The 23,903-nt window shown below is 52.5% G+C and overlaps 2 protein-coding genes across 2 annotated transcripts; both read left to right on the top strand.

Moving 5' to 3' along the window:
- Window positions 1–858: 858 nt before the first annotated feature.
- Tsga10ip (testis specific 10 interacting protein) lies at window positions 859–11,453 on the top strand. Its single transcript, XM_026396589.2, has 8 exons — window positions 859–1,005; window positions 2,418–2,554; window positions 2,636–3,366; window positions 3,541–3,679; window positions 7,081–7,251; window positions 10,414–10,513; window positions 10,725–10,849; window positions 11,327–11,453. The coding sequence occupies exons 1-8, from the start codon at window positions 859–861 to the stop codon at window positions 11,451–11,453; spliced, it is 1,677 nt and encodes a 558-aa protein (XP_026252374.2).
- Window positions 11,454–12,223: 770 nt separating this feature from the next.
- On the top strand, window positions 12,224–21,923 carry Sart1 (spliceosome associated factor 1, recruiter of U4/U6.U5 tri-snRNP). Its single transcript, XM_026396540.2, has 20 exons — window positions 12,224–13,038; window positions 14,408–14,465; window positions 14,953–15,008; window positions 15,523–15,649; window positions 15,765–15,870; window positions 16,114–16,191; window positions 16,303–16,402; window positions 16,489–16,631; window positions 16,741–16,947; window positions 18,126–18,250; window positions 18,328–18,464; window positions 18,548–18,681; window positions 19,558–19,731; window positions 19,843–19,953; window positions 20,147–20,234; window positions 20,634–20,724; window positions 20,814–20,949; window positions 21,470–21,559; window positions 21,638–21,759; window positions 21,840–21,923. The coding sequence occupies exons 1-20, from the start codon at window positions 12,726–12,728 to the stop codon at window positions 21,856–21,858; spliced, it is 2,415 nt and encodes an 804-aa protein (XP_026252325.2). The 5' UTR covers window positions 12,224–12,725; the 3' UTR covers window positions 21,859–21,923.
- Window positions 21,924–23,903: the final 1,980 nt, after the last annotated feature.

Raw genomic sequence — 23,903 nt, 5'->3', positions numbered from 1 at the left:
TGTGAGACAAGAAAGATAATGAACTCCTCAGCTCTCTGCTCCTGAGGACTAAAAGAAAAGGAGATGTGTGCAAAGGTCATGAACAGGCAACTTGTACAGAAGGCACCAATGGCCTATCAAGAAGAAATACACGAGTCTCGTAAACAATGCAGGGAATACACATCACAGCAACAAGAAAAATATTTTTCATGTATTTTTAGGAATTTGAAAGATTATAATAGAAAGATTCAGATACTTTGCTGGCTGATGGAAATCTACATTGATTCAGTATTGAAGGCAGTAATTAGGCACTGTCAAAATGTAAACTGCTTAAGGCGCTTATCTTGCAGAAATGCTTAGGTGTGCAAAGGCACATTTGCAAGGACATCCCCAGCTGCCCTCTCTGTAGGAGGGAAGCAAGTGGGGGCTGTGCCCAAGTTTGACAAGAGAAGATGGGTCAAGTACATTATGCTGCTTGTAGTATGAAACACCTTGAAGATGGTGACAGCTGACAGGGAAAGAAGAACAACTGCTTCCCCACACCTTCAGCCAGGACGTTCTGCTGCCTCCATGTCAGTCATAATCACCCACATTTACCTAGTGCGTCACCTTTATGATTTCATTTAGTCCCCGAAACGCACATATGACCTGGGCTCATCACCCAGTTTTGTAGGGTGAAGAAGTGGTCACAGCCCTGATGGTTCCCTGGACCCTGCTGAACTCTCCCCGTGGAAAGAAGTAGGCCTCACATACATCCTGACCCCACCTGGCTGTGCTTTTTGACAAAGCCCTTGAAACTGACCAAGAACTGGTTGCCATAGAGATGGCCATAGAGATGGCCTGGAGGACAGTTCCAGGGCTGGCAGGTGGGAGTGGGGAATGAAGCCGGACACCAACATGCTAAACACCCATCAACCGTTGGTCAGGGCCAACTCGGAAAGGCCAGCTCAGGACCTGGGCCCTCAGACTCCAGAGACAGCCACAGGCCTACTCCAGCTTCTGTCCGGCTTTTCCGCTGCAGAGCAGGTGAGGGAAGCGGGCCCAGTGTGGGAGACCGCCAGCCGCCTAGAGCAGGCCAGGGCCGGGGAGGCTCTGAGAAGCCAAGAGCCTGGAGCTGAGGTCTGGGTGGCCTCTGGGACAGGGACTGTGGGGAAGCCTAAAGGATATGAGGTGAGGATGAGGAATGAGGAAGCAATTTAGGGATCACTGCTAGGGGAGCAGGTTTTGGAAAAGAAAATTAATTCCTTCCATCTTGGCTGTAGAAAGTCCAAGGCCCTGTGGAACATTCAGAAGAACTGTTCTTCATTATTTGTTTTAATTCTTTATTTTTTTCTTGGTTAATTGACTCTCTTTTAAATATTATTATTATTACTTTTTTTGGTACTGGGGATTGAACCCAGGGGTGCTTAACCACTGAGCCACATCCCCAGCCTTTTTTATATTTTATGTAAAGACTGGGTCTCGTTAAGTTGCTTAGAACCTCCTACAGTTGCAGAGGCTGGCTTTTTTTGTGTGAGGAGGGGAGAGGTACTGAGATTTCTTTCCTTTTTTTTTTTTTTTTTTTTTTTTGTGTGTGTGTGTGTGTGTGTGTGTGAGAGAGGAATTGAACCCAGGGCCTTGTGTCTATTGCCAGGCAAGCACTCTACCAACTGAGCTATACCTCAGCCTTTTTTTTTTTTTTTTTATACTGGGGATTGAACTCAGGGGCATTTGACAACTGAGCCACATTCCCAGCCCTATTTTGTATTTTATTTAGAGACAGGGGCTCACTGAGATGCTTAGCGCCTCGCTTTTTGCTGAGGCTGGCTTTGAACTTGAGCTACTCCTGCCTCATCCTCCCGAGCTTCTGGGATTACAGGCGTGTGCCACTGCACCCAGCTTAAAAATTTATTTATTTATTTTTAAATTTTCAAAATTTTAACTGACACATAATAATTGCACATAATTATGGGGCACAATATGAAACTGGATAGATGTAGACATTATGTAATGAACAAATCAGGGTAATCAGCCTTTCTATCTCCTTAAACATTTATCATCTCTTTGTTGGGAATCTTCAAACTCCTTCTTGGCAGCAGAGGGTGACAAACAAATCTGGGTTCTGGCAATAGACTCCACATGTGCTGGTCCTGCCTCTACAACTTACAAAGGCTGTGTGACCTCAGCTCTTGGACCTCTCTGAGCTTCTCTGATCCTGGTTTTGCATATGCATGATGGGGTGATAGCCCTTGGGAAGGTTGACTGTGTTGTTGCCTCTAAGTACTGAGCACAGGAAATCTGCTTATTCGGGCTGTAATTTTAATACGGAGAATGGTGGTGGGTGGGGATAGGTGTGAGTGGTAATGAGGGCCAGCGAGTGTTCACTGGAGACCCTTGGGGAGGCGCAGAGTGGTCCAACAGGCTGCTCAGAGCTGGCCCCGTCTCTGGTCTTTGCCCAGGGGAACCTGGGGAATGATGATGATGTGCCCAGGCAGGGCAGGCCACAGAGGTCTCAGAGCGCAGGGCAGAGGGCAAAGAAGGACTGCGGAACCCAGGGGCGGAACAAGAAAGGACAAGTCTCCGCTGAGGCTGAGGAGTAAGCAGTTGGGCATGGGGTGGGAGGGACGCAGGGGGCCAGGAGGATCCTGATGCTGACCCCTGTCCTCTCCCTCTTCAGTCTCTTCCCGGCTCCTCTCCGGAAACCCTCCTTCCCCTTCCAGTGGGCCTGGGAGAACTTCATCATGGATGGTCAGGCTCTGCTTCAGACAAGCTCCCCTGAGGCCCCTGGCCACCAAGTCCTGCCCTCGCCCCTAGCAATCCTCCAGCACAAGTCCAGGCGCAAGTCCATGCTCAACTTCCCAGAATCCCTTGATTTCTGCCAGAAGATGGAGATGCAAAATCCGGAACGGAGACAGCAGCTGGGGGCCTGGGGTGGCATCCTCCTCCCTCCCAGCAAAGGGGAGAACCAAGGGCTGGAGCTATCTAGCAAGTGTGGCCTCTGGCTGTCTGGGAAGAGGTCAGGATCAGAAACAGAGTCCGAGGAGGCTGCAGAGCGGGAGGGCCTAGGTGTGGAGGAGGTGGAGAGGGGTCTGAGCCCTGGGGAACTGCTCCAGATCCCCAGGAGGGGCTTGATCTTGGAGGAGGAGCGGTTCTCAGAGGCAACCGAGGAGGCTGAGCAGTGGGATCACAGCGCCCCCCACAGGAGGAAGGGCAGCTCTCGGAAAAAAGGTCAGAATTCTGGAAAGGAGGCTTTGGAAGAAGGGGAGCTGCGGGGCCAGAGCCAGGGAAGCAGCTCCAGCTTCAACAGCTTCAGAGGGTCACAGAGGGGGATGTCAAAGGCCAAAGAGGTGGAGGGGCCCTGGGACCTAGAGAAGCTGCACGGGCAGTTACAGCAAGAATTGAACTGTGGTGAGTGCACCTGCCTGGCCTGGGTTCCCTGGAAGCCGCCCTGGGGGGAAGGGGCAGGGAGCCCGGCCTGAGCCAAGAGTTCAGACTGGGCTGGGCTGTGCTCTGGGGGATGGTGGGGGACTGCCCAGTGGGCCAGGAGGGGGGGTTTCCCTGACTCGGTTCCACTGCTAATAGGTCCCCAAAAGCAGTCCTGGAAGGCTTTCCGGGCTGCCTCCATCCGGAGTGAGAAAGCCCATGACTTGGGAGAAAAGGAAAAGTTCCTGTTTGCCAGCTTCCCTAATCGCACCTTCCACAAACGACATGAGGCCACCAGGTAAGCGGGGAGAGCCAGGAGGGTGGGAACCAAGGGCAAGGGCTGGGGAAGGGGCCAGTTCTCCAACAGGCCGTCACTGCACGCTCATCCATTCCTTCGTCCATTCATGGTTCTGCCTTCTTGCCCCACCAGTCATCCTACATCCACCCATCCACCCATTCATCCATTTTTTTCCTTTCTCCCTTTTTTTTCAGTGACACCAGGGATTGAATCCAGGGCCTTGTGCCTGCTAGGCAAACACTCTGCCACTAAGCACACCTCAGTCCCCATCCATCTTTATTTTTGGTACCTAGGATTGTGAACTCAGGGGCACTCATCCACTGAGTATTTTATTTAGAGACAAGGTGTCACAGAGTGGCATAGCTCCTCACCGTTCCTGAGGCTGGCTTTGAACTCTTGATCCTCCTGCCTCAGCCTCCGAGTCGCTGACTATCTCCTGATAGCATCTATTCCCAGCTTTCATTCACCAGCCTGTGTCTTCCACTTTGACAACTGTCTATTGATACAACCCATTTCCACTCATTTTCCATCTTTCCTTGTATCCATTCATTAACCTTTTAGCTAACTGATTAATGTAATATAGGTCGAGTGTCTGCTCATGAATCCTTGGGATAAAGATAAAAAAGACTTGGCTCAGTCCTGAGAAGCTCAAGGTCTGGGAAAGGAGAGAGATGGGCAAGTACAACAGTTCAGGCAGATGGTTCTACACTTGGGCTTGAACAAGAGGCCATAGGAACAGAGGGGAGAAACTGGAGGTTATGAGAGGGCTGTGGCAGTGACTAGGTAAGAGATGCTTACCTGAACCAGGCAGCTAGGTGGATGGAGAAAAGGGGATGCGCTTAAGAGATATTTAAAGACTACCTCAATGGGCTTGGTGACTGGTTAGAAGTGGCATGAGAAGTCAGGGAAAATTCATTCAGCATTTTTTTTTCATAATGACTTTTATTTATTTATTTTTCTATGTGGTGCTGAGAATCAAACCCAGTGCCTCCCACATGCTAGGCAAACGCTCTACCACTGAGCCACAACCCCAGCCCTCATTCAGCATTTTTTATTATAACACTCTCAATCCTTTTTTTTTTTTTTAAGGTACTCAGTTGACAATTTAACATTGTATATATGTTTTTTAATTAGGTATAAACTGTGGCATGGCTAAATCAAGCTGATCCCCTATGCATTATCTCACTTTTTTTTTTTAAGAGACAGTGGGAGAGACAGAGAGAGAATTTTTTAATATTTATTTTTTAGTTTTTGGCAGACACAACATTTTTGTATGTGGTGCTGAGGATCGAACCCGGGCCGCACGCATGCCAGGCGAGCGCGCTACTGCTTGAGCCACATCCTCAGCCCCTATTTTTTTAAACACTTAAAATTTACTCTTTTAGTGATTTTCAAGCATACAATCACACTGTAGATCTCTTGGACTTATTTCCCCTAACTAAAATTTTATACCCTTTGCCAACACCTCCCCAGTCCTCCCCTGCTCTGAGATGCTGGTAATCACTATCTTACTCTAGGAGAACAGTTTTTGGTTTTGTTTCAGATTCCACCTGCATGAGATCATGCAGTATTTGTTTTTCTAAACCTGGCTTCTTTCATTTAAAGTAATGTCTTCCAGGTTCCACCATGTTATTCCAAATAAAGTTTCCACCCTTTTTATAAGCTGAATAGAATTCCATTATGTGTATATACCACCTTTTCTTTATCATTCATCCATTGATGGACACTTAGGTTGATTCTATATCTTGGCTTTAGTGCTTAATGTTTCAGTAAACTTGGGAATGCAAATGTCTTGTCAAAATACCAATTTTGGAGCCAGGCACGGTGGTGCATGCCTGTAATTCCAGAGGCTTGAGAGGCTGAGGCAGGAGGATCATGAGTTCAAAGCCAGCTTCAGCAATGGAGAGGCACTAAGCAACTCCATGAGTCTCTGTCTCTAAATAAAAAACAAAATAGGGCTGGGGATATGGCTCAGTAGTAGCGTGCTTGCCTTGTGTGAGGCATTGGATTGGATTTTCAGCACCACCCTTAAATAAATAAAAGTTCACTGACAGCTAGGAAAAAATATTTAAAAAATACTGATTTTGTTTCCTTTTTTTGGAGGGGTGTGCTTAACCATTGAGTCACATTCCCAATCCTTTTTTTTTTATTTTGAGACAGGTTTTCACTAAGTTGCTTAGGGCCCCCCTAAATTACTGAGACTGACTTTGAACTTGCAATCCTCCTGCCTCAGCATATTGATATGCTTGGATTACAGGCAAGCACCACTGGGCCCAGCTAGTTCCCCCCCCACCAGGGACTGAACCTAGGGGCACTTAAACACTGAGCCACATTCACAGCCCTTTGTTGTATTATTTAGAGACAGGGTCTCATTGATTTGCTTAGGGTCTCACTAAGTTGCTGAGGCTGGCTTTGCCTTAACCTCCTGCACCGCTGATTTCACAGGCTTGTTCCACCAGGCCCAGATTCATTGTGATTTTTAATCCACATTTATCTAATAGTGATATTGAACATTTTTTTCTTTCTTTCTTTTTGGGTAGGGAGGGTACTGGGAATTGAACCCAGGGGTGCTCCACCACGGAGCAACATCCTCAGTCCTTTTCAATTTTTTATTTTGAGACAAGATTTCACTAAGTTTCTGAGGCTGACCTTGAACTTTCCATACTCCTGCTTCAGCCTCCTGAGTAACACTGCTATTCCTGGCTGAACAGTTTTTCATATACCTGTTGGCCTTTTTTTTTTTTTGTATTCTTTTGGGAAATGTCCATTCAGGTCCTTTGCACGTTATTTAATTGGGTTGTTTTCTTGCTATTGATTTCCTTGTATATTTTGGATATTAACCTCTTACCAGATGTAAATTGTGTTGGTTTTTCACTGCTGTGACCAAAATACCTGACACCAACAATGTAAAGGAAGGAAGATTTATTCTGGCTCACGATTTCAGAGGCTTCAGTCCACGGTTGGCCAGCTGTTAGGCAGGAACATCAAGGTGGAAGGGTGTGGTGGAGGAAAGCCCTCAGTTCACGGCAGCCAGGAAGGGAGGGGGTGGGCAGTTGTCCCCTGCCTGCAAGGGGAGGTGAGCAATGATGGAGGGCCTCAGGCTTTGCATGAGTGGCTGGGGAGGTCTGCGCACAGATCAGAGTTGGGCTCACTGCTGGAGAGCAAGGAAAGGCCTAAGGGGGGCCCATGGCCAAATGGCCAGATGCAACCTCCCTCGGGTCTGACATTCATGACAAACCTGTTTCTCAGGCCCTTGGCTCTCTGGGCCCAAAGTCCTTCAGCCCAGGTCCTCAAGGCTGGTATGTGCTATGCTTCCATACTCACCTACCACCCCTAGCTTTCCCTGAGGTTCCTGGTCCCCTTGACTTCTTCCTGCCTCCCTCTTCCCTCTCCCCACACAGAAGCCTACTGCAGAGTTGGGAGCGGCAGCAGCGGGAACAGCAGCATCAGGCTGAGCTGCGCAGGACTAGGGAACATCGGGTTCAGCAGCAGGTGGCCCGCTGCCTAGCATCCTATGCACCCCCAGGGGGCCGGGGACCCAGTGCCACCCAGCGCAAGGTGGAGGAACTGAGGTAGGAGCCTGGCATGCCAAAAGTCTATTGGGGTAAGGCAGAGAAGTTGTGCTGGATGTCAGGCTGCAGGACCCCAAGGCAGCTGGCCAGACCACTTGGCAGCATTTTACAGATGGCTTTTTTTTAAGGGGGGGGCTGTGGTGCTGGGGACTAACCCAGCACCTCATGCTGACTCCACCACTGAGCTCCATCCCTATCCTTGAGTTTTACAGATGAAGATAATGAGGTAGTGTGAGGACGGTGGAAGGTCTTGGTCCAAGGTGAGCTAGTGAATAATAATAACCCTTCAGCTGTCCAATGCTCAAGATCAAAAGTTCTGCATGCATTTATCACATTTCCCAATTTTGTTCTTCCAATTTCCAATGACAGATATGCTTATTATTATTATTTTTAAGTATGACCAAATTTAATACATTTTTCTTTTTAGAGAGATAGAGAGAATTTTTAATATTTACTTTTTTTTAGTTTTCGGTGGACACAACATCTTTGTATGTGGTGCTGAGGATCGAACCCGGGCTGCACGCATGCCAGGCGAGCGCGCTACCGCTTGAGCCACATCCCCAGCCCAGATATGCTTATTATAAAGATTTGAAATCACAAAAATAATTAATGTAGAACTTGGTCCTTACTCTAGAGACAACTGCTATGCATGGTCAGATGCATTTTTATTCTCTTCCATTTTTCTAAAAAGCCAATTTATGAGTCAGGCCCATGAAATAAGGAGCATCACTACCCACATAGTCCTACAGATGAGGAAAACTGAAACACAGAAAGCTTAAATGATCCACCCACTCTTGAGTGAGCAGCAGAGCTGGAGCTTTGGCTCCAGCAGTCGTTCAAAACAGTCCTTGCTATACTGCCCAGTGCCCAACCTTTAGGGAAGGGCACCAGATGGTTGTCCAAGAGCCCAATCTTATGAAACAGAGAGCGTTAATAATCTGACCCTGCAGACTGCAGCTGGTTCCAGAGACGCCCTTTCCACCCCTCCTCTTCTCTTGACCTTGGTGAGTAGCAGGGAGAGGGATGAGGGCCACTGAGGACTTGGTGGAGCTCTGATCAGCTATTCTCTGAGTTTTGGACTTGTCCCCGCAGCTTTACAGATGAGGAAATGGGCTGTGAGAGGTCAAGTGTTTTAGGGGATCCTTGGCCAAAGATTGCCAAGCCTCCAGTTAATCATTTGTTTTTTGAGCAATGGGAAGTGTGAGATTCAGCTCCAAGCAGTACGTGCCTTTCTTTCTCACCTGGGAGATGAAGGCATACACAGATCTTTTCCTGGCTATCTTCCAGTCTTACAGCCTGGGAAATTTGCTGTCTGAGCTAAATCTGAGACTCTACCCTGCCCAGCAGGGGCAGGCACAGAAGAGGTAGCCTGATGGCAGGGAGATATGTCTTCCCATCATTCCAAGATAACAGACAGAGGGCTGGGCTGTAGCTTAGTAGCAGAGCATTCGCCTAGCATTTATAAGGCCCTGGGCTTAATCCCCAGCAGCACAAAAATAATGACAAAAAAACAATATAACACACAGAACTGACATCCACTGGCACTGAGTCCTTTTTCTCTTGGGGCTCAAGACATGAGCTTCCTGTCATTTCTACCAAAAATAGGATAAAGTATCCAGGAAGAAGCTGAGAGCAGCGGTGCAAGCCAGTTGTTCCCAGATTGCTTGGGCCCAGGAGTTTGAGAGCAGCCTGGGCAATACAACGAGATCCTGATCCAATACAATAACAGCAAAATTTGCATTTTAAAAAGTATAAAGCAATGTCAGGTGCAGTGGTGCATGCCTGTAATCCCAGCTACTTGGGAGGCTGAGACAGGAGAATTGTGAGTTCAAAGCCAGGCTCAGCAATGGCAGGGCACTAAGCAACTCAGTGAGACCCTGTCTCTAAATACAAAAATAGGGCTGGGGATGTGGTTCAGTGGTTGAGTGGCCCGGAGTTCAATCCTCAGTACCAAAAGCAAAAACAAAACAAACCCAAAAGTAGACAGCAAGAAAAACGCACATGGGCTGGGGTTGTGGCTCAGTGGTAGTGCACTTGCCTTGAATGTGTGAGGCACTGGGTTCAATTCTCAGCACCGCATATAAATAAAGGTCCATCAACAACTTAAATAAATAAATTAATAAATTAAAAAAAAAGAAAAACAGAAAAGCGCACACACAACCATGGAAACGACAGATACTTAATGCCAGCTTGTGACGCTTCCCCACCCCCACCCAAACTTGAAACTGCTGTAAATTCCCTCTTGAATGGTGAAGCCCCATTTTGCAGGCACTTTTCTTCCTGGCCATGTATTTCTAAGTCCACATCCTTTTCTCCATGAGGGAAGGTTCCTTCCTGGGCACCTGGCCCAGCGAGGCAAGAGTTTTCTGCCAGAGAGCCAGAACACTTGCCAGACAGCCCAGCTCGTCTCAGGTTTCTTCTACTTCTCCCTCCTGTCTTATCCAGGTGCTGCCCCCACATCCCATGGGTTGTCTTGGGTGCTTTCCTGAAGGACATATGGTCCCATGTGGGGTGTGGCCAGAAGGTCCCCTTCCACCAGGATGCTCTCAACAAGCAATGGCATTCAACTGGTTGAGCAAATTTCTGACAAGTGTACAAACTGGGCTTTTGTAAATGGCATTGGCTACCCCAGTGGAGCCCTGACCTTTCAGGAATGTTTCATTTCAACACATTTCTTTGGTTTCTCTGGACCTTTTCCTAAGCCGTCTGCTTAGAAGGAGCATAGCCACCACTGGCAAGCCTGGAAGGTAACCAGAGCCCAGAAAGGGGACTCCTCAGTCACACAGCCAGCAATCACAGCATGCTCCTGTGTGAGGGGGAATGACGGGTGGACTACAGGGAGGGGGAGCTGGGAAGCCAATGCTGGCTCCTTTCCCTTGGGGGTAGCAAGGACAAGGAGCCAGCCCTGGCTAGAGCTTGGCCTAGGGCTCAGGGCTCAGTCCCTCACTTCCCAGCTGCACAACCTTAGAGAAGTCCCTTGACCTTCCTGAGCCATCAGTAAGGTAGGGCAAGTAATTCCCACCCTGGCAGACCTGGGAGGGGTCCAGAGCCAGGATTATGTATGAAATGGCTTTATAAAGGTCAGAGCAGGGACCTTTATAAAACCCTTAGTGAGGACAAGCAGGTTGTGGACAGGGATGGACAGCCCTATCTCCCCCACAGGCGCCAAGAGCGACAGCGCTTTGCTGAGTACCAGGCGGAGTTGCAGGGCATCCAACACAGGGTGCAGGCCCGGCCCTTCCTATTCCAGCAGGCCATGCAGGTGAGGGCCAGCACCTGTCAAAGCCAATAACCACCAGGGAGCGTGGAGCCAGCTGAGTGGGCAGGGTAGCCAGGTGGAAGCGAGGCACTCAGGTGGGGTCCCTGTGTTGCTGCCTCCAGGGAAACCCAAGACACCCCCACCCCCAGTCATCAATGCTCCACGGTGGCCTCTGCAGCCCTGATGCAGAGAAGGAAACCCCTTCTTTCCTCAGACCAACGCCAGGCTCACCGTGGCCCGGCGCTTCTCCCAGGTGCTGTCAGCACTAGGAGTGAACGAGGAGGAGCTGGTGGCTGAAACACATAAAAGGGACACAGTGGGAACCTCCAGGAAACCCAGGTGAGGTAATCTGGATCTACAGAACTACTGTAGGACAAGGAACCAAGAACAGACTTTGAGCCCTACAGGGTTTCCCTCATGTCACTTGGGAAGGCAGAACCAGGGTTATTGTTCCTGCTTTCAATGAAGACAGAGGGGCAGGGCCTTGCTTAAGGACATAGGAGTGAATAAGCAGCCAAACCAGTCTGGGACTCTGCAGCTTTCTGAGCAGCTGCACACCAAACCCTAGTAGGGGCTAGTGCCACGCTGGTCATCCCATACATACTGTCCCTTACACCTTAGAATAACCCGGTATAGAGCAGGGATCATGAGGCCCACTTTGCAGTAAAGAAAATTAGACTCAAGAAGGGGGAGTCACTTGCCCAGGGTCATTCAGCATGCTAGCATAGGTGCAGGATTTGAAGCCACTGGGTCAGTGGTTTCCTGGGCATGGAGTGGAGGCTGTGGAGCCCAATGGCCTTCATCTGTGTCTTTAAGGAGCCACAGGTCAATGGGGGTGAGAATGGAGCCCTCTTCTCGGAGCCCCCCAAAGACAGAATCCACTGGCAGCCAGCCTGACAGGCACTTTTCCGCCAGCCTGGACAGAGGGCTGTCCCCAAGATGAAAATTAAAGGCTTTATGGCAAATACAGTGTGGGATTTCTGGGGGGGGGGGTGAGACTTTGGGCGGGGAATAAGTGATGAATGGGTGGGGCAGCAGGCCTCACTTTCTCCACATCCCCCAGGAGCTCTGACTGTTCTTGCCAGTCTCCACCCTGCACACACAGCCCTGCCTCTCCTTCTGAGTGGTACATCTCAAAAAGTAACAGCTGAGACTTCTCCAAGCAGTCAAATTCAAAAGGGAAAAGAACATGGGCATGGTGGCTCATGCCTGTAATCCTAGCAGCCAGGGAGGCTGAGGCAGGAGGATTGCAGAGTTCAAAGCAGCCTTGGCAACTCAGTGAGACCCTGTCTCAAAATATAATATTTTTAAAAAAAGGGCTGGGGATGTGGCTCAGTGGTTAAGGGCCCCTGGATCCCTGGTACCAGCCCCCCCCCCAAAAAAAGGGGGGTGTTGAAAAGGTTCCTGTATTTGAGTACTCCCATGGGGTGGGGGTGGGGCTTTAAAGGGGAACTCATGACATATCCTAACATCTGAGATGGGTCACACAGGGAGTCCACAAAGGGAGTCCACTTGTGTGTGTGGGGGGGTTGTGTGAACCGGGCTTTTAAGTCCCGGTAATTTTAAATTAAAATCCTTCTCAAGTTTTAAAAAAGAAAGAAATATGATATAAGTGCACACAAATGTGTCCACTTTTGTATTCGATTTCACGGGGTTTATAGGTGCACAGAAGCTCCTAGAACACCTGAGCAATTTAGAGCAGGTTAAAAAAAAAATCCAGAGAACGCGAGGGCAGGATGCTCACAATACTGGTTATGAGAGTTCCCAGTTGGGGCCTCAGAGAAGAGGAAAACATTCTGCACCATCTAACACCCCAAGAAGCCCACTAGAAGGGCGCCCACTAGTGAGGAGGGAGCAGCCTGCAGCTGGGGGAATGAGAGCGGAGCTCAGAAAAAGGCTTCCAGTTCGGGGGATGCTGATTTCAAAAGCATCCAGTTCCTTACAGCTCTGCGATTCGGCCTTCTGGAGGAGAGGCTAACCCCGAGCCGAGTAGTGCATGCGCACAGACCGCCACCGCACCGAGGCGGCCGCGAATGCGTAATCGGACTGATTCGGGCCTTCCCGTGAGCCTTTGGGGCCGACTCTCGTGCGAACGCCGGAAGCAGCCATTCTTGGTTTCCGGCAATAGGACAGCGGCGGCCTTGCGACCCGGAAGTGTTCCCATTTTGCGTCGTCGGGGCTCGGCGGCTACCCGGCTCCAGGCGTACGTACCACTATGGGGTCTTCAAAGAAGCACCGCGGAGAGAAAGAGGCTGCCGGGAGCACGGCGGCGGCCGGCACTGGGGGAACCACCGAGCAGCCGCCGCGGCATCGGGAGCACAAGAAACACAAGCACCGGAGTGGCGGTGGCGGCAGCAGCGGCGGTGAACGACGGAAGCGGAGCCGGGAACGTGGGGGCGAGCGCGGGAGCGGGCGGCGCGGGGCCGAAGCCGAAGCCCGCAGCAGCGCGCACGGGCGGGAGCGCAGCCAGGCCGAGCCCTCCGAGCGGCGCGTGAAGCGGGAGAAGCGAGATGATGGCTACGAGGCCGGTGAGGGCGGGGCTTGCGCGGGGGGCGGGGCGGGGCCCGGGCGCCTGCTTGAAGCTCGCCGGTGGCGCTTTTCACCTGCACTTGATAAAGGGTGTTGGGATTAAAGGTTGATCCCCTGCACTGAGCCCCGTGAAGACGAACGTCTTCTGTTTTCCTCAGTTGTCTTGCATGACAGGCCTTCAAATAAATGTGTTGGGGGAATAAATAAACGACTGGATGAAGTGGTATCAGTGTGTCCCGAAGCCAGAGAAAACCTGGTGTTGGGAAAATCGCGTAGAGATCTGAGGCAGTAAGGTGGGCGGGGTCTAAATACGGAAGGACCCTGTGCATTATGCTCTGCTCTGCTCTGCTCTGCTCACGGTAGGGAGCCTAAGATTTGAGTTAGGGAATGGGTCAGATTCATGTTTGTGAAGCCCACCGCATTGAGAACTTGTTCAAAGACAGGTCTGGAGGCCCAGGATTCAGGAGTGCTATAAACCCACCAGTGAGGGCTGATTGTGGTCTAAACCAAGAATTTTGCTAGGAGGGAGTGATTAGTAATGTTAGACTCCACAGGGATCAAGCAAAACCAGAACTGAAGAAGGAGGCTAGTGACCTTGGAGAGGCTGGAATCCAGGGCCATGTAGAGAGAAAGAGAACTTGGGTACTTAAGAGGAGGTAGGCTATGGGAATAGGGATTCAGGAAAGGATTTGCTCCTAATGGCAGGATGCTCTATCCAGTGGTGTCCAGCTTCTCTACATAGTGTTCAGTGAAGTTCTTTGCTGTTGTGAGGTGGACGAGGGAGGTCCAACATGCTAAGTTATCAGTGTCCTGAACATGTCACATAGAAGAGTCACCAGTGTTTCTCAACTGCATGAATTGCATAGAGAACACGGTCATGCTGCAGACAGCCCCTGCTGTGTGGGGAGAAACAGACCCAGCAATGATGGACTGTGCCAGAGTTCATGGCAGAATGGTTAATTCTGATTAACAATTGAATGGGGCTTCATGAAGGAGGTGGTGTTTTGATCTTTGCATTTGGATAGGATTTTTTGTCAATGAGGGCAAGTCCAGATTAGATTGTTAGATTAGACAGTTTAGATTGAAGATTCAGAATATTCAGAAGTGGAGAGGGCAAAGTGAGGGGTACAGAAATTTGGACCTCTTGGGTCAGGAAAGGAGGATGCATAGAAGAGAGAGAGATCTGTCAATGGAAACTTGTGTAGAGGAGCTGTTAGGGAGCCCAAAGAGGAAGAAGTTGCTGTTGTCTGGTGTTCAGCAGGCCCAGGTGCTGGGGAGGGGCCCTCATATTTGACCCTGCAGCTGGAGCTGATAATGCTAGCTTCTTGGTCCTGTGTTCAGCCCCTGCCATGCCTCTTGTTGTTTCAGCTGCCAGCTCCAAAACTAGCTCAGGAGATGCCTCATCGCTTAGCATTGAGGAGACCAAGTGAGTACTATTTCCCTTGAGCTTCTGCTTTCTTCTTCTGGGGCAGCCATATTGGATGACATTCTCACACTAAAGTGGGCCAGATGGAGTTGGAAGGGTTGTATGAATTGTCTTAGCTAAGCGTTTGAGTTATAGAGGGAGGAATTAAGACGCAGGAAAAAGGATGGTATTCACTGGTTGGGGACAAGCCAAGACCAGCACCCATATTCCCTGGTAGGGAGACCAGTGCCATTTCCACTATCGAGGGCTGCCCAGGTTAGGGTCTATGTTTAGGATAGGGTTACTCATTCCCACCCTAATTTTTACCTCCTATTTGTCCAAAAATGCATGTGGTGCCCCATTTCTTGTGGGTGTTGTTTGTTTTTGTGGTTGGGGTGGAACCCAGAGTATCATGTGTACCAGTCAAGTGTTCTTCCACTGATCTACATCTCCAACCTGACACCTCATTTATTTGGCAGCCCCTAACACTTATGTCTCTTGTCCTTAGTAAACTCCGGGCGAAGTTGGGGCTGAAACCCTTGGAGGTCAATGCCGTCAAGAAAGGTAAGTTTAGGGCTGAGGATGGGGTCAGGGGAGGTACAGTGACCATCTGTAAGGGTCTGTGAAGAAAATGGTGTTAGAGTGCAGAGGCAGCAGCACTCAGTGGTTGTGTGGGTGTATCTGCCAGAGAGCATAAGGCCTCTCCTTACTGTAGTGGGGATCTGGTGTGTGGCTTGCTCTGGTTCACCATGGCATCCTCACTCTGGCTGGAAGGTGCTCTTAGTCGGGCTGAGACTTGCACAGTTGCTGCAAACTGACTGGACTGCGTGAGATTGGTTTTTTAATTAAAATAGAACAACATTTATTTGAGGAGGTTTGGAAAGCGTAGAGGGTCCTGTCGTTCTGTGTGGGGGACACAGGAATATGGGGATGGAGCGGGGGCAGGGAGGTGAAGGGTTCTTCCCCTTTCCCTGGCTCCTTCTGGCCCTCTGAGCTGGAAGGGGGCAGGGTGAGTGGCTCCCTCCTCTCCCCACCAGCCATGGGCAGGCATAGCCTCACGTCTGGGCCCCCCTTCCAGAGGCGGGCACCAAGGAGGAGCCCGTGGCGGCCGATGTCATCAACCCCATGGCCATACGACAGCGAGAAGAGCTCCGGGAGAAGCTAGCAGCTGCCAAGGAAAAGCGCCTACTGAATCAAAAGTTGGGGTGAGGGGTCCTAGCCAGGGACAGGCAGAGGAGGCTGCTATTCTTGCTGCCTCATGGGTTGGGGTTGGGGAGCAGGTGGTGAGCTCCCCCAATCCTCACTCCCTTCCCTCCTCAGGAAGATAAAGACACTGGGGGAAGATGACCCCTGGCTGGATGATACTGCAGCCTGGATCGAGAGGAGTCGACAGCTGCAGAAGGAGAAGGATTTGGCAGAGAAGAGGGTGAGCAGCAGGGCAGCTGGGGTGGTTGCTAGGGGCCTCTGGGGGCTGCCAGGTGAGGCTGGAGCCTGGCCCTTTAGAGGTGAGATGGCTCAGAGAGGAGGGGGACTCATGGTCGGGCCATGAATTATCTGCAGCTTGCCTGCGAGGCCTTCCCTTTTTGTGCTTCCTCTTGTTAGAGACCTGGGTGTTTGCTGGTGATGCTGAATGGCCCGAGGTCACAGGCCACCCCTCTCTGTCCCATAGGCGAAACTGCTGGAGGAGATGGACCAAGAGTTTGGTGTCAGCACTCTGGTGGAGGAGGAGTTTGGGCAGAGGCGACAGGTAAGGCTGCAGCAGCTGGGGAGGGCGGGATGGGGGTGCTGCCACCTTGGTGCTGGGATCTCAGGGTTGGGTGAGTTATAGCTCCTGACTCAGCTGGATCTTCCTCCTTAGGACCTGTACAGTGCCCGGGACCTGCAGGGCCTCACTGTGGAACATGCCATTGATTCCTTCCGAGAAGGGGAGACTGTGATCCTTACCCTCAAGGACAAAGGTGAGCGAGCTGGGTGTTCTGGAGGAGGTCCCAGACACTGCTGAGCCAAGGGCAAGGGTGGGTGGTCACTGCCTCTGCCCTGTCAGGTGTGCTGCAGGAAGAGGAGGATGTGCTGGTGAACGTGAACCTGGTCGATAAGGAGCGGGCAGAGAAGAACGTAGAGCTGCGTAAGAAGAAGCCTGACTACCTGCCCTACGCCGAGGACGAGAGTGTGGATGACCTGGCACAGGCATGCCAGCAGGGTGGTGAACGGGGCAGGGCCTGGGCTGCTGAGGAGATGGGCTTCATGGCTTGTAAGGAGCCACCCTGGGTCCCAATCTGTACCTCTTGCCCTACAGCAAAAACCTCGCTCTATCCTGGCCAAGTATGACGAGGAGCTGGAAGGCGAGCGGCCACACTCCTTTCGTCTGGAGCAAGGCGGCACTGCCGATGGTCTGCGGGAGCGGGAGCTGGAAGAGATCAGGGCCAAGCTGCGGCTGCAGGCTCAGTCCCTGAGCTCTGTGGGGCCCCGCGTGGCTTCAGAGTACCTGACACCTGAGGAGATGGTGAGCGCCTCTGTGCATCATACTGGAGTGCAGATTCTTTGTGCCCCTTGGGCTGCGGGCTGCCAGTTTGCACTCGGGGAGGTTGAGCATTGGCACAGGGCTGGGTTCCTAGGTGGTTTGTAAATGGCTGCCCGAGGGAGGAGCTGGGTGTTGATGAACAGAGACTGTTGAGCCAGATGGATCCAAGCTTGTGTTCCAGCTCTGCAATGCAGCCAGCTTGTGTCTTGGGTGAGTCATTTAACTGAGCCTGAGGTGCCCATCTGGAGTGGCAATGACAGCAGCCACCTCATGAGGCTACTATGAATAGTGATAATGTGTGCAGATGATAATTTTAGAGGCTCACATGGATTTTGGGCTCAGAGGGACTGTGAACAGAGGCAAACAACAGGTGTGGTTGGTATCTTGGCTAAAGGGGAAAGAGTCTTGGAGCCACACTACGAAGGCTTCCAGGCCTGGCTCTCCCACTTAGGAGCTGGGCAACTTTGGGCAGGGTATGTACCCTCTCTGACCTCATTTCTCTCATCTCACAGTAGAGTGCTAATAGCACCCACTTCACATGTGTATATGGGAAGTGCTGGGGACAGTGCTTGGCACAGAATAACACCAAAGAAGTGGTCACTGAACTGGGCGTGGTGGCACATACCTGTAATCCAGCAACTCATAAGGCTGAGACAGGAGCATTGTCAAGTTCAAGGCCAGCCTTAGCCACTTAGTGAGATCCTATTAAAACGTAAAAAGAGGGGTTGGGGTTGTGGCTCAGTGGTAGTACGCTTGCCTAGCATGCGTTAGGCACTAGGTTTGATTCTCAGCACCACATACAAATAAGTGAAAATAAAAGTCCATCAACAATTTAAAAAATATTAAAGAAAAAACACAAAACGTGGGGCTGGGGATGTGGCTCAAGCGGTAGCGCGCTCGCCTGGCATGCTTGCAGCCCGGGTTCGATCCTCAGCACCACATACAAAGATGTTGTGTCCACTGAAAACTAAAAAGTAAATATTAAAAAAATTCTCTCTCTCATCTCTCTCTCTCAAAAAAAAAAAAACATAAAAAGAACTGGGGGTGTGGCTCATAGGCAGAGCACCCTGTGTAGTCCCAGGTACCACTGAAAAACAGAAAATGGTAGCCGTTATCAAGGTCATGGAGGCCTGCCTTCCACATCTCTCATCTCTCCTCAGGTGACCTTTAAAAAGACCAAGCGGAGGGTGAAGAAAATCCGCAAGAAGGAGAAGGAAGTGATAGTGCGGGCGGACGACTTGCTGCCTCTTGGAGACCAGACTCAAGACGGGGATTTTGGTTCCAGGTGGGTGTGACTGCAAAGGGGGTGTGAGGCTGGGTTGGCCTGGGCTGGGGCTCACTAGAGGGCCCTCCTCCTCCCAGACTGCGGGGCCGGGGTCGGCGCCGAGTGCCTGAAGTGGAGGAGGCGGCAGCCCCAGAGGATGAGGAGAAGGAGCCTGTGCCCCAGCCCCCGCCGTCAGATGACACCCGTGTGGAGAACATGGACATCAGTGACGACGGTGAGGGGCTGGTCAGGAGCAGGTGGGGATGGGTTGGGGACCAAGGAAGTGATATGAACAGGTGTCCTCCATCTCCTCACCAGAGGACGGAGGAGCTCTGCCGTCAGGGTCTCCAGAGGTGCTGGAGGAGGACGAGGCGGAGCTGGAGCTGCAGAAGCAGCTGGAGAAGGGGCGTCGGCTACGGCAGCTACAGCAGCTGCGGGACAGCGGGGAGAAGGTGAGGCCAGTGCCAGTATGACTGCGACAGCCTGTGCCCGTGAGCACCCGCATTTGAGTCAGCACAGGCGGCACTGCATCCCACCAGGAGTCTCCTTGGTGCAGAGCCGGGTCCTGAGCGAGTTTCTGGCCTTGGTGGGGGCTCCCTGCATCTGCTTTCCTGTGCCCACTCTTGGGCACTTGCTATGGGTGGGGCTCTGTTCTCAAGCCTGGGCATCCTTGGCAAGCAGGACAGTCCCAGGGCCCTGTTAGTGTGCTGGGGACAGCGGTGACCTTGTGAGCGGAGAGGCAGGCAGTAGTTTCTGATAGTGAGGAGAGCTGTGCAGAGTAAAACAAGGTAGTGTGAGGTCAGTGCTCAGAGAGGGCCTATCAGAGGCATCTGAGCTGAGGCCTAGGTAACACAAGGAGAACGAGGGGTGGAGGCTGTGGGACAGCAGATGTCTTCAGAAGTGACCCTGGAGTGCCTGAGGCCTGGGTAGGCTGGGGTAGGGAGCGAGCAAGCAGATAGATGGAGAGCCGAGGTGAGAGGTCAGCGGGTCAGTTTATATGAGGCCTGGAGGCCATAGCCTTCCTAGCCTTCCAGGGCAGTTACATGAGGCCGGCCAGGCAGAAGTAGACATGGTGACAGAATCTCTCAGCAGCTTACTTTCTTGCAGGGGGCTGCAGGGTCAAGGGAGAAGTGAGTCCTTGAAAGGGGAATTGATTAGGTGAGGTGTGGGTGGCAGGAGGGACCCTGGAGTGGAGACCAGTTGGAAGGTCCAGTGTGAGCTGTGGGAATGGCTTGCTTATTGTACCCAGGGAGAATTGGAGGGTCCCGGGTCTCAGTGGCATCACCCCAGAAACTTCTGGGTCTGCCCACAGCTGCTCCCTCCCCCAGGTGGTGGAGATTGTGAAGAAGTTGGAGTCTCGCCAGCGAGGCTGGGAGGAGGAGGAGGATCCTGAGCGAAAGGGGGCCATCGTGTTCAACGCCACCTCCGAGTTCTGCCGCACCCTAGGGGAAATCCCCACCTATGGTCTGGCTGGCAATCGGGAGGAGCAGGAGGAACTCATGGTGGGTCCCATGGCCCCCTCTTCTTGGCTGGCCAGCTCTGCTCTCAGCCACAGGCCTAGTGCTCAGGGGAGGGAGTAGGCAGCCCAGGCTGACCCTAATTTCACACCCCAGGACTTTGAACGGGACGAGGAGCGCTCTGCCAATGGAGGCTCGGAATCGGATGGGGAGGAGAACATCGGCTGGAGCACCGTCAACCTGGATGAGGAGAAGCAGCAGCAGGACGTGAGGATGGGTGTGGGCGGGGGTGTCCCTTGTGCCCCAGAACCCCCACCTCGTCCCTAGAGTGGCTCTGAGGCCCAAGGGCTGGCTGGGGTTGGGAGGCTGTCCACAGGGTCCTTGCCTGGTGGGGAGTGACAGGGCCAAGGGGGTGGGAGGAGCCTGTGTGGCTCGCTTATGCCCCACGTGTCCTCCCTAGTTCTCTGCCTCCTCCACCACCATCCTGGATGAGGAGCCCATCGTGAACAGAGGGCTGGCTGCTGCCCTGCTGCTCTGCCAGAACAAAGGTGCGGGCTGGGTGCCGTGGTGGGGAGGCAGGGTGCTGCCTGTGGGTGAGGCAGGTGCAGTGCATGCCTCTGTCCCCCTCTGCTGCCTTTTCCTCAGCCCCAGTGCCATGAACATGGGGCCTTGAATCACTTTAGTTCTGGGCATTCGGTGGCAGCACCTGTCCCTCTGCTGTGCTGTCAGGACTCTGTGTCTCCTCAGGAAGGAGTGAGGCGAGACTTGGGTTAGGTCCCAGCTCTGCCATTTCCTGGGTAAAGGTCTTTGCCTGTGTGTGCAGTGGGCATACTCAGCAGGGCGGAGGCTCTCTAGCACCCACATGCTGGGGCTGCTTCAGGCTGCCTCGGAGCTGGGCCTGTCAAGGGTGTGGGCAGTCTGGAGTCTCATAGCCTCTCTATCCCCAGGGCTGCTGGAGACCACAGTGCAGAAGGTAGCCAGGGTGAAGGCCCCCAACAAGTCCCTTCCCTCAGCTGTGTATTGCATCGAGGACAAGATGTAAGTGGGCACGCAGGGGTGCAGGCCTTCCCGGAACACAGGGAGTGGGTGGCCAGTGGTTCATACTGAGCCCCTTTATCTTGCTTCAGGGCCATCGATGACAAGTACAGCCGGCGGGAGGAGTACCGAGGCTTCACCCAGGACTTCAAGGAGAAGGACGGCTACAAGCCTGATGTTAAGATCGAGTATGTGGATGAGACGGGCCGGAAACTCACACCCAAGGAGGTACGTGCAGGCCCCTTTGCAGATAGGCCAGGCCAGTGGTGACTGGGTCAGGGAAAGGCCAGAGCCCACTGAGGGGCCTGTCTTGCTGCCTCTGACTGGGGTCCTGGTGAGGTGGTAGAGTGACCTGGTGAGACAGGTTTCTGGCTCTTGTGGGCAAGAGTCAGCAATCCCCTCCCACCTGGCACGGGGGTCAGACAGGCACCTCTGTACCTCTTGCCTGCCTACTGCAGCCAAAGCCCCCAGCCTGAGGGCCACCATCCTTGAGGGCGTGTCCAGGCTTCTACCATGGCTCTCCACCCCACACTCACTGCATCCAGCCCTAGCCCCAAATGGCAGGTCTCACGCCAGGTCCCCTGTCATGCCGGAGTCTCTGCCCTCTCCCCCTCCCTGCTGCCAGGCCTAGCCCTGGAGTGCGTGAATCGGCATGCCCTCACCCTGTTGGGAAGCTCCTCCCAGGTATAGGTGGCCCTGGCCTCACCTGTAGTCCCTGCAGCTCCTGGCCCATGCCCTGTGTCCCCAGGCTTTCCGGCAGCTGTCCCACCGCTTCCATGGGAAAGGCTCAGGCAAGATGAAGACAGAACGACGGATGAAGAAGCTGGATGAGGAGGCGGTGGGTGCCCAGGGACGTGCTGCATTTGTGGGTGCTGGGCCTCTTTCTGCCCCTGTGCTAACTGGCCCCTTCCCACAGCTCCTGAAGAAGATGAGCTCCAGTGACACGCCCCTGGGCACCGTGGCTTTGCTCCAGGAGAAGCAGAAGGCCCAGAAGACCCCATACATTGTGCTCAGTGGCAGCGGCAAGAGCATGAACGCGTGAGTGGGAGGTGCATGGGGAGGGGGTGGGGGGACTACGCCCACTTCCCTGGAGCCTGACACCCCTCTTCTCCCTGCAGGAACACCATCACCAAGTGAAGCTGGCCTCCCCCGAAGCCCCTCCCCAACTTTAATGTTAAATAAAGTTCCCTCCTTATTTTTTCCTCCCTGGTCGTGGTGCAGAGTCCAGGGTTATGCCCAGGAGGAGGGGTAGGTGGTACTCTCAGGCAGCCTGGGCCTCTTGTTCCCCATCAGCTGTGTAACTCAGGCAAGTGGCTGAACCTCTCTGAGCCTCAGTTCTGCCTTTTGTAAGTCAAAACAGCTCTGCTTCATAGGATTTCATGTGCAGATTCAGTGAGCTCATTCATTCACTCATTCCCTTGGAATTTGGGCATGAGCAAGATAGGACAGATCCCTGAACACGTGAGACTCAGAGTCTGCCCTCTCTGCCAGTTGACACCCAGTCATCAGATGGCACAACTAACTGAACAGAGATAACAGAGAACAACTAGTCTGGATCCTTGAAGATGATCCTTTACCTGCCTTGGCCCCAGCCAGCTAGGGAAACTAGTGTGTACCCTGCCCTCTCCACCTGTTGGTGGCACAGGTCCTGCTGTGGAGATGCCCTCATGCCTTCTTGGTGGACACTTCCTGATATGATGTGGAAGGTGTTTTAGAGTCTTGGTTCCCCTGGCATCTCCAGGGCTGCTTGAGCCATTGCCCTGTAATCTCCCCAGTTAGACAGTTTGCAGGGTGGCCCAGGCCTGCCCAGCCCAGTGGGATAGGGATTGAGTTCTGTACAGGGTGGAGGGGCCACCACCTGTGTCCGCCCTCCTTGGCTGCCTCAGTCTGTGAAGGTGAGGGCCATCCCAGCTGCACCTTGTCCAGGGCCAGGTCGGCTGAGCCAAGGCACTTGAAGACTTGTCCGGCACAGCTGCACCAGGAGAGGTAGGGCTCCTGCTGGGAGTGAGCTCTTGGGGCAGCATGAGCCATCAACAAGATACTTGAGAGCCCAGCATATGTGGACAGTGACCCAGCTGCTACCTCAGGCATCAGAGAAAGTGGGTGACCTGCTCCCTATCCCCCAGATACATTCCAGATGGGTCACAGATTTTAAAATAAAAGAATGAAACCAAAAAATAAATTGAAGGAAATGGTGAACTTTAAAATATAATCTTGGAGTGGGAGAATGTAAGGGACAAAACCCAGTTGCCTTAAAATAAACTATTAGTGTTGGACAATGTGATTTCTGTGTTGTAAAGACCACAAAGCAGGCAGGCCACTTTTTTCACTCTGTTGAACTTATTCTGATTTACTTTCCCCTTTGGCTGTGCCCTCAAGGTAGGTGCCTGCAGGGTGCACTTGGTGGGTCTAGGACTGGGGAATCAGTCCTTTCTCTCAAAACTGCATGCGGTGCTTCCAGTGTTGGGACTGACAGTCTTGGTGCGTCTGGCTGGCTGTTGAAGCTCGTGCCTTATTTGCAGGAAATGGACCAATAGGCTGCTTTATCCCAGGCCTGGTCTAGAGCCAAGATGGCTCCAGAGTAGAACTTTCTGGCTCTATCCGTGGCCACTGGGCAGATTAAATGGCAAGTCAGGGAACAGAAGGGCTCCCCAAGACACCTGAGGGGCTCCAAGCTGGTGCAGTCTGCTTGCTTCCTCTCTGCATCCTGTGGCTCTCAGTTCTCCGGGTTCTCAGGCTGAGGACTTACTCTTTTGTTATGTATTCTAGCCTACTCCCTAGGCTGTGCCCAGCCCAGGTGCCCCGATAGGAGGGGCTACCAAGTGCCCTAGAGGCCTGCACACCCAGGACAGGTAGGACCCAGCTTTGCTGCTCAGCAGTTGGGCAAGGCCAGCAATACTTCCCCTGACCCTCAGGCTCCTGGGCCCAGTGATACTGTAGTGCCAGCCTCAGGGACGATGGTCCCTCGGGCAGGGATGCCAGGTGAGCCCAGCAGGCACTGATGTCTTTTCCATTTACTACAGTTTGTCCTTGGGCAAGTTACTCAGTCTCTGTAAAATGGAGTCCATGAGCCCAGATTTCTAGGGCTGGTGAAAGGCATGGTTGAGAAATCCATCTCTTAAACAAACATTGGCTGCCGGCCTGCATAACCAGAGGAGCCAAACTAAGGCTTCCAGGGCGCG

Source organism: Urocitellus parryii, chromosome 4 (assembly GCF_045843805.1).
Source record: "Urocitellus parryii isolate mUroPar1 chromosome 4, mUroPar1.hap1, whole genome shotgun sequence".
NCBI classification, from domain to species: Eukaryota; Metazoa; Chordata; class Mammalia; order Rodentia; family Sciuridae; genus Urocitellus; species Urocitellus parryii.
This window is presented reverse-complemented; position numbering and strand designations above follow the sequence as displayed.

What these genes read in the sequence shown, in the direction of transcription:
- Tsga10ip (XM_026396589.2), top strand. Translation starts at nt 859, where the DNA reads ATGAAGCCGGACACCAACATGCTAAACACCCATCAACCGTTGGTCAGG. An exon ending in CGCAAGGTGGAGGAACTGAG is followed by an intron (nt 7,252 to 10,413) that starts GTAGGAGCCTGG and finishes TCTCCCCCACAG; the next exon opens with GCGCCAAGAGCGACAGCGCT. An exon ending in GGAACCTCCAGGAAACCCAG is followed by an intron (nt 10,850 to 11,326) that starts GTGAGGTAATCT and finishes TGTGTCTTTAAG; the next exon opens with GAGCCACAGGTCAATGGGGG.
- Sart1 (XM_026396540.2), top strand. Translation starts at nt 12,726, where the DNA reads ATGGGGTCTTCAAAGAAGCACCGCGGAGAGAAAGAGGCTGCCGGGAGC. An exon ending in CATGGACATCAGTGACGACG is followed by an intron (nt 18,465 to 18,547) that starts GTGAGGGGCTGG and finishes TCTCCTCACCAG; the next exon opens with AGGACGGAGGAGCTCTGCCG. An exon ending in GGAAACTCACACCCAAGGAG is followed by an intron (nt 20,950 to 21,469) that starts GTACGTGCAGGC and finishes CTGTGTCCCCAG; the next exon opens with GCTTTCCGGCAGCTGTCCCA.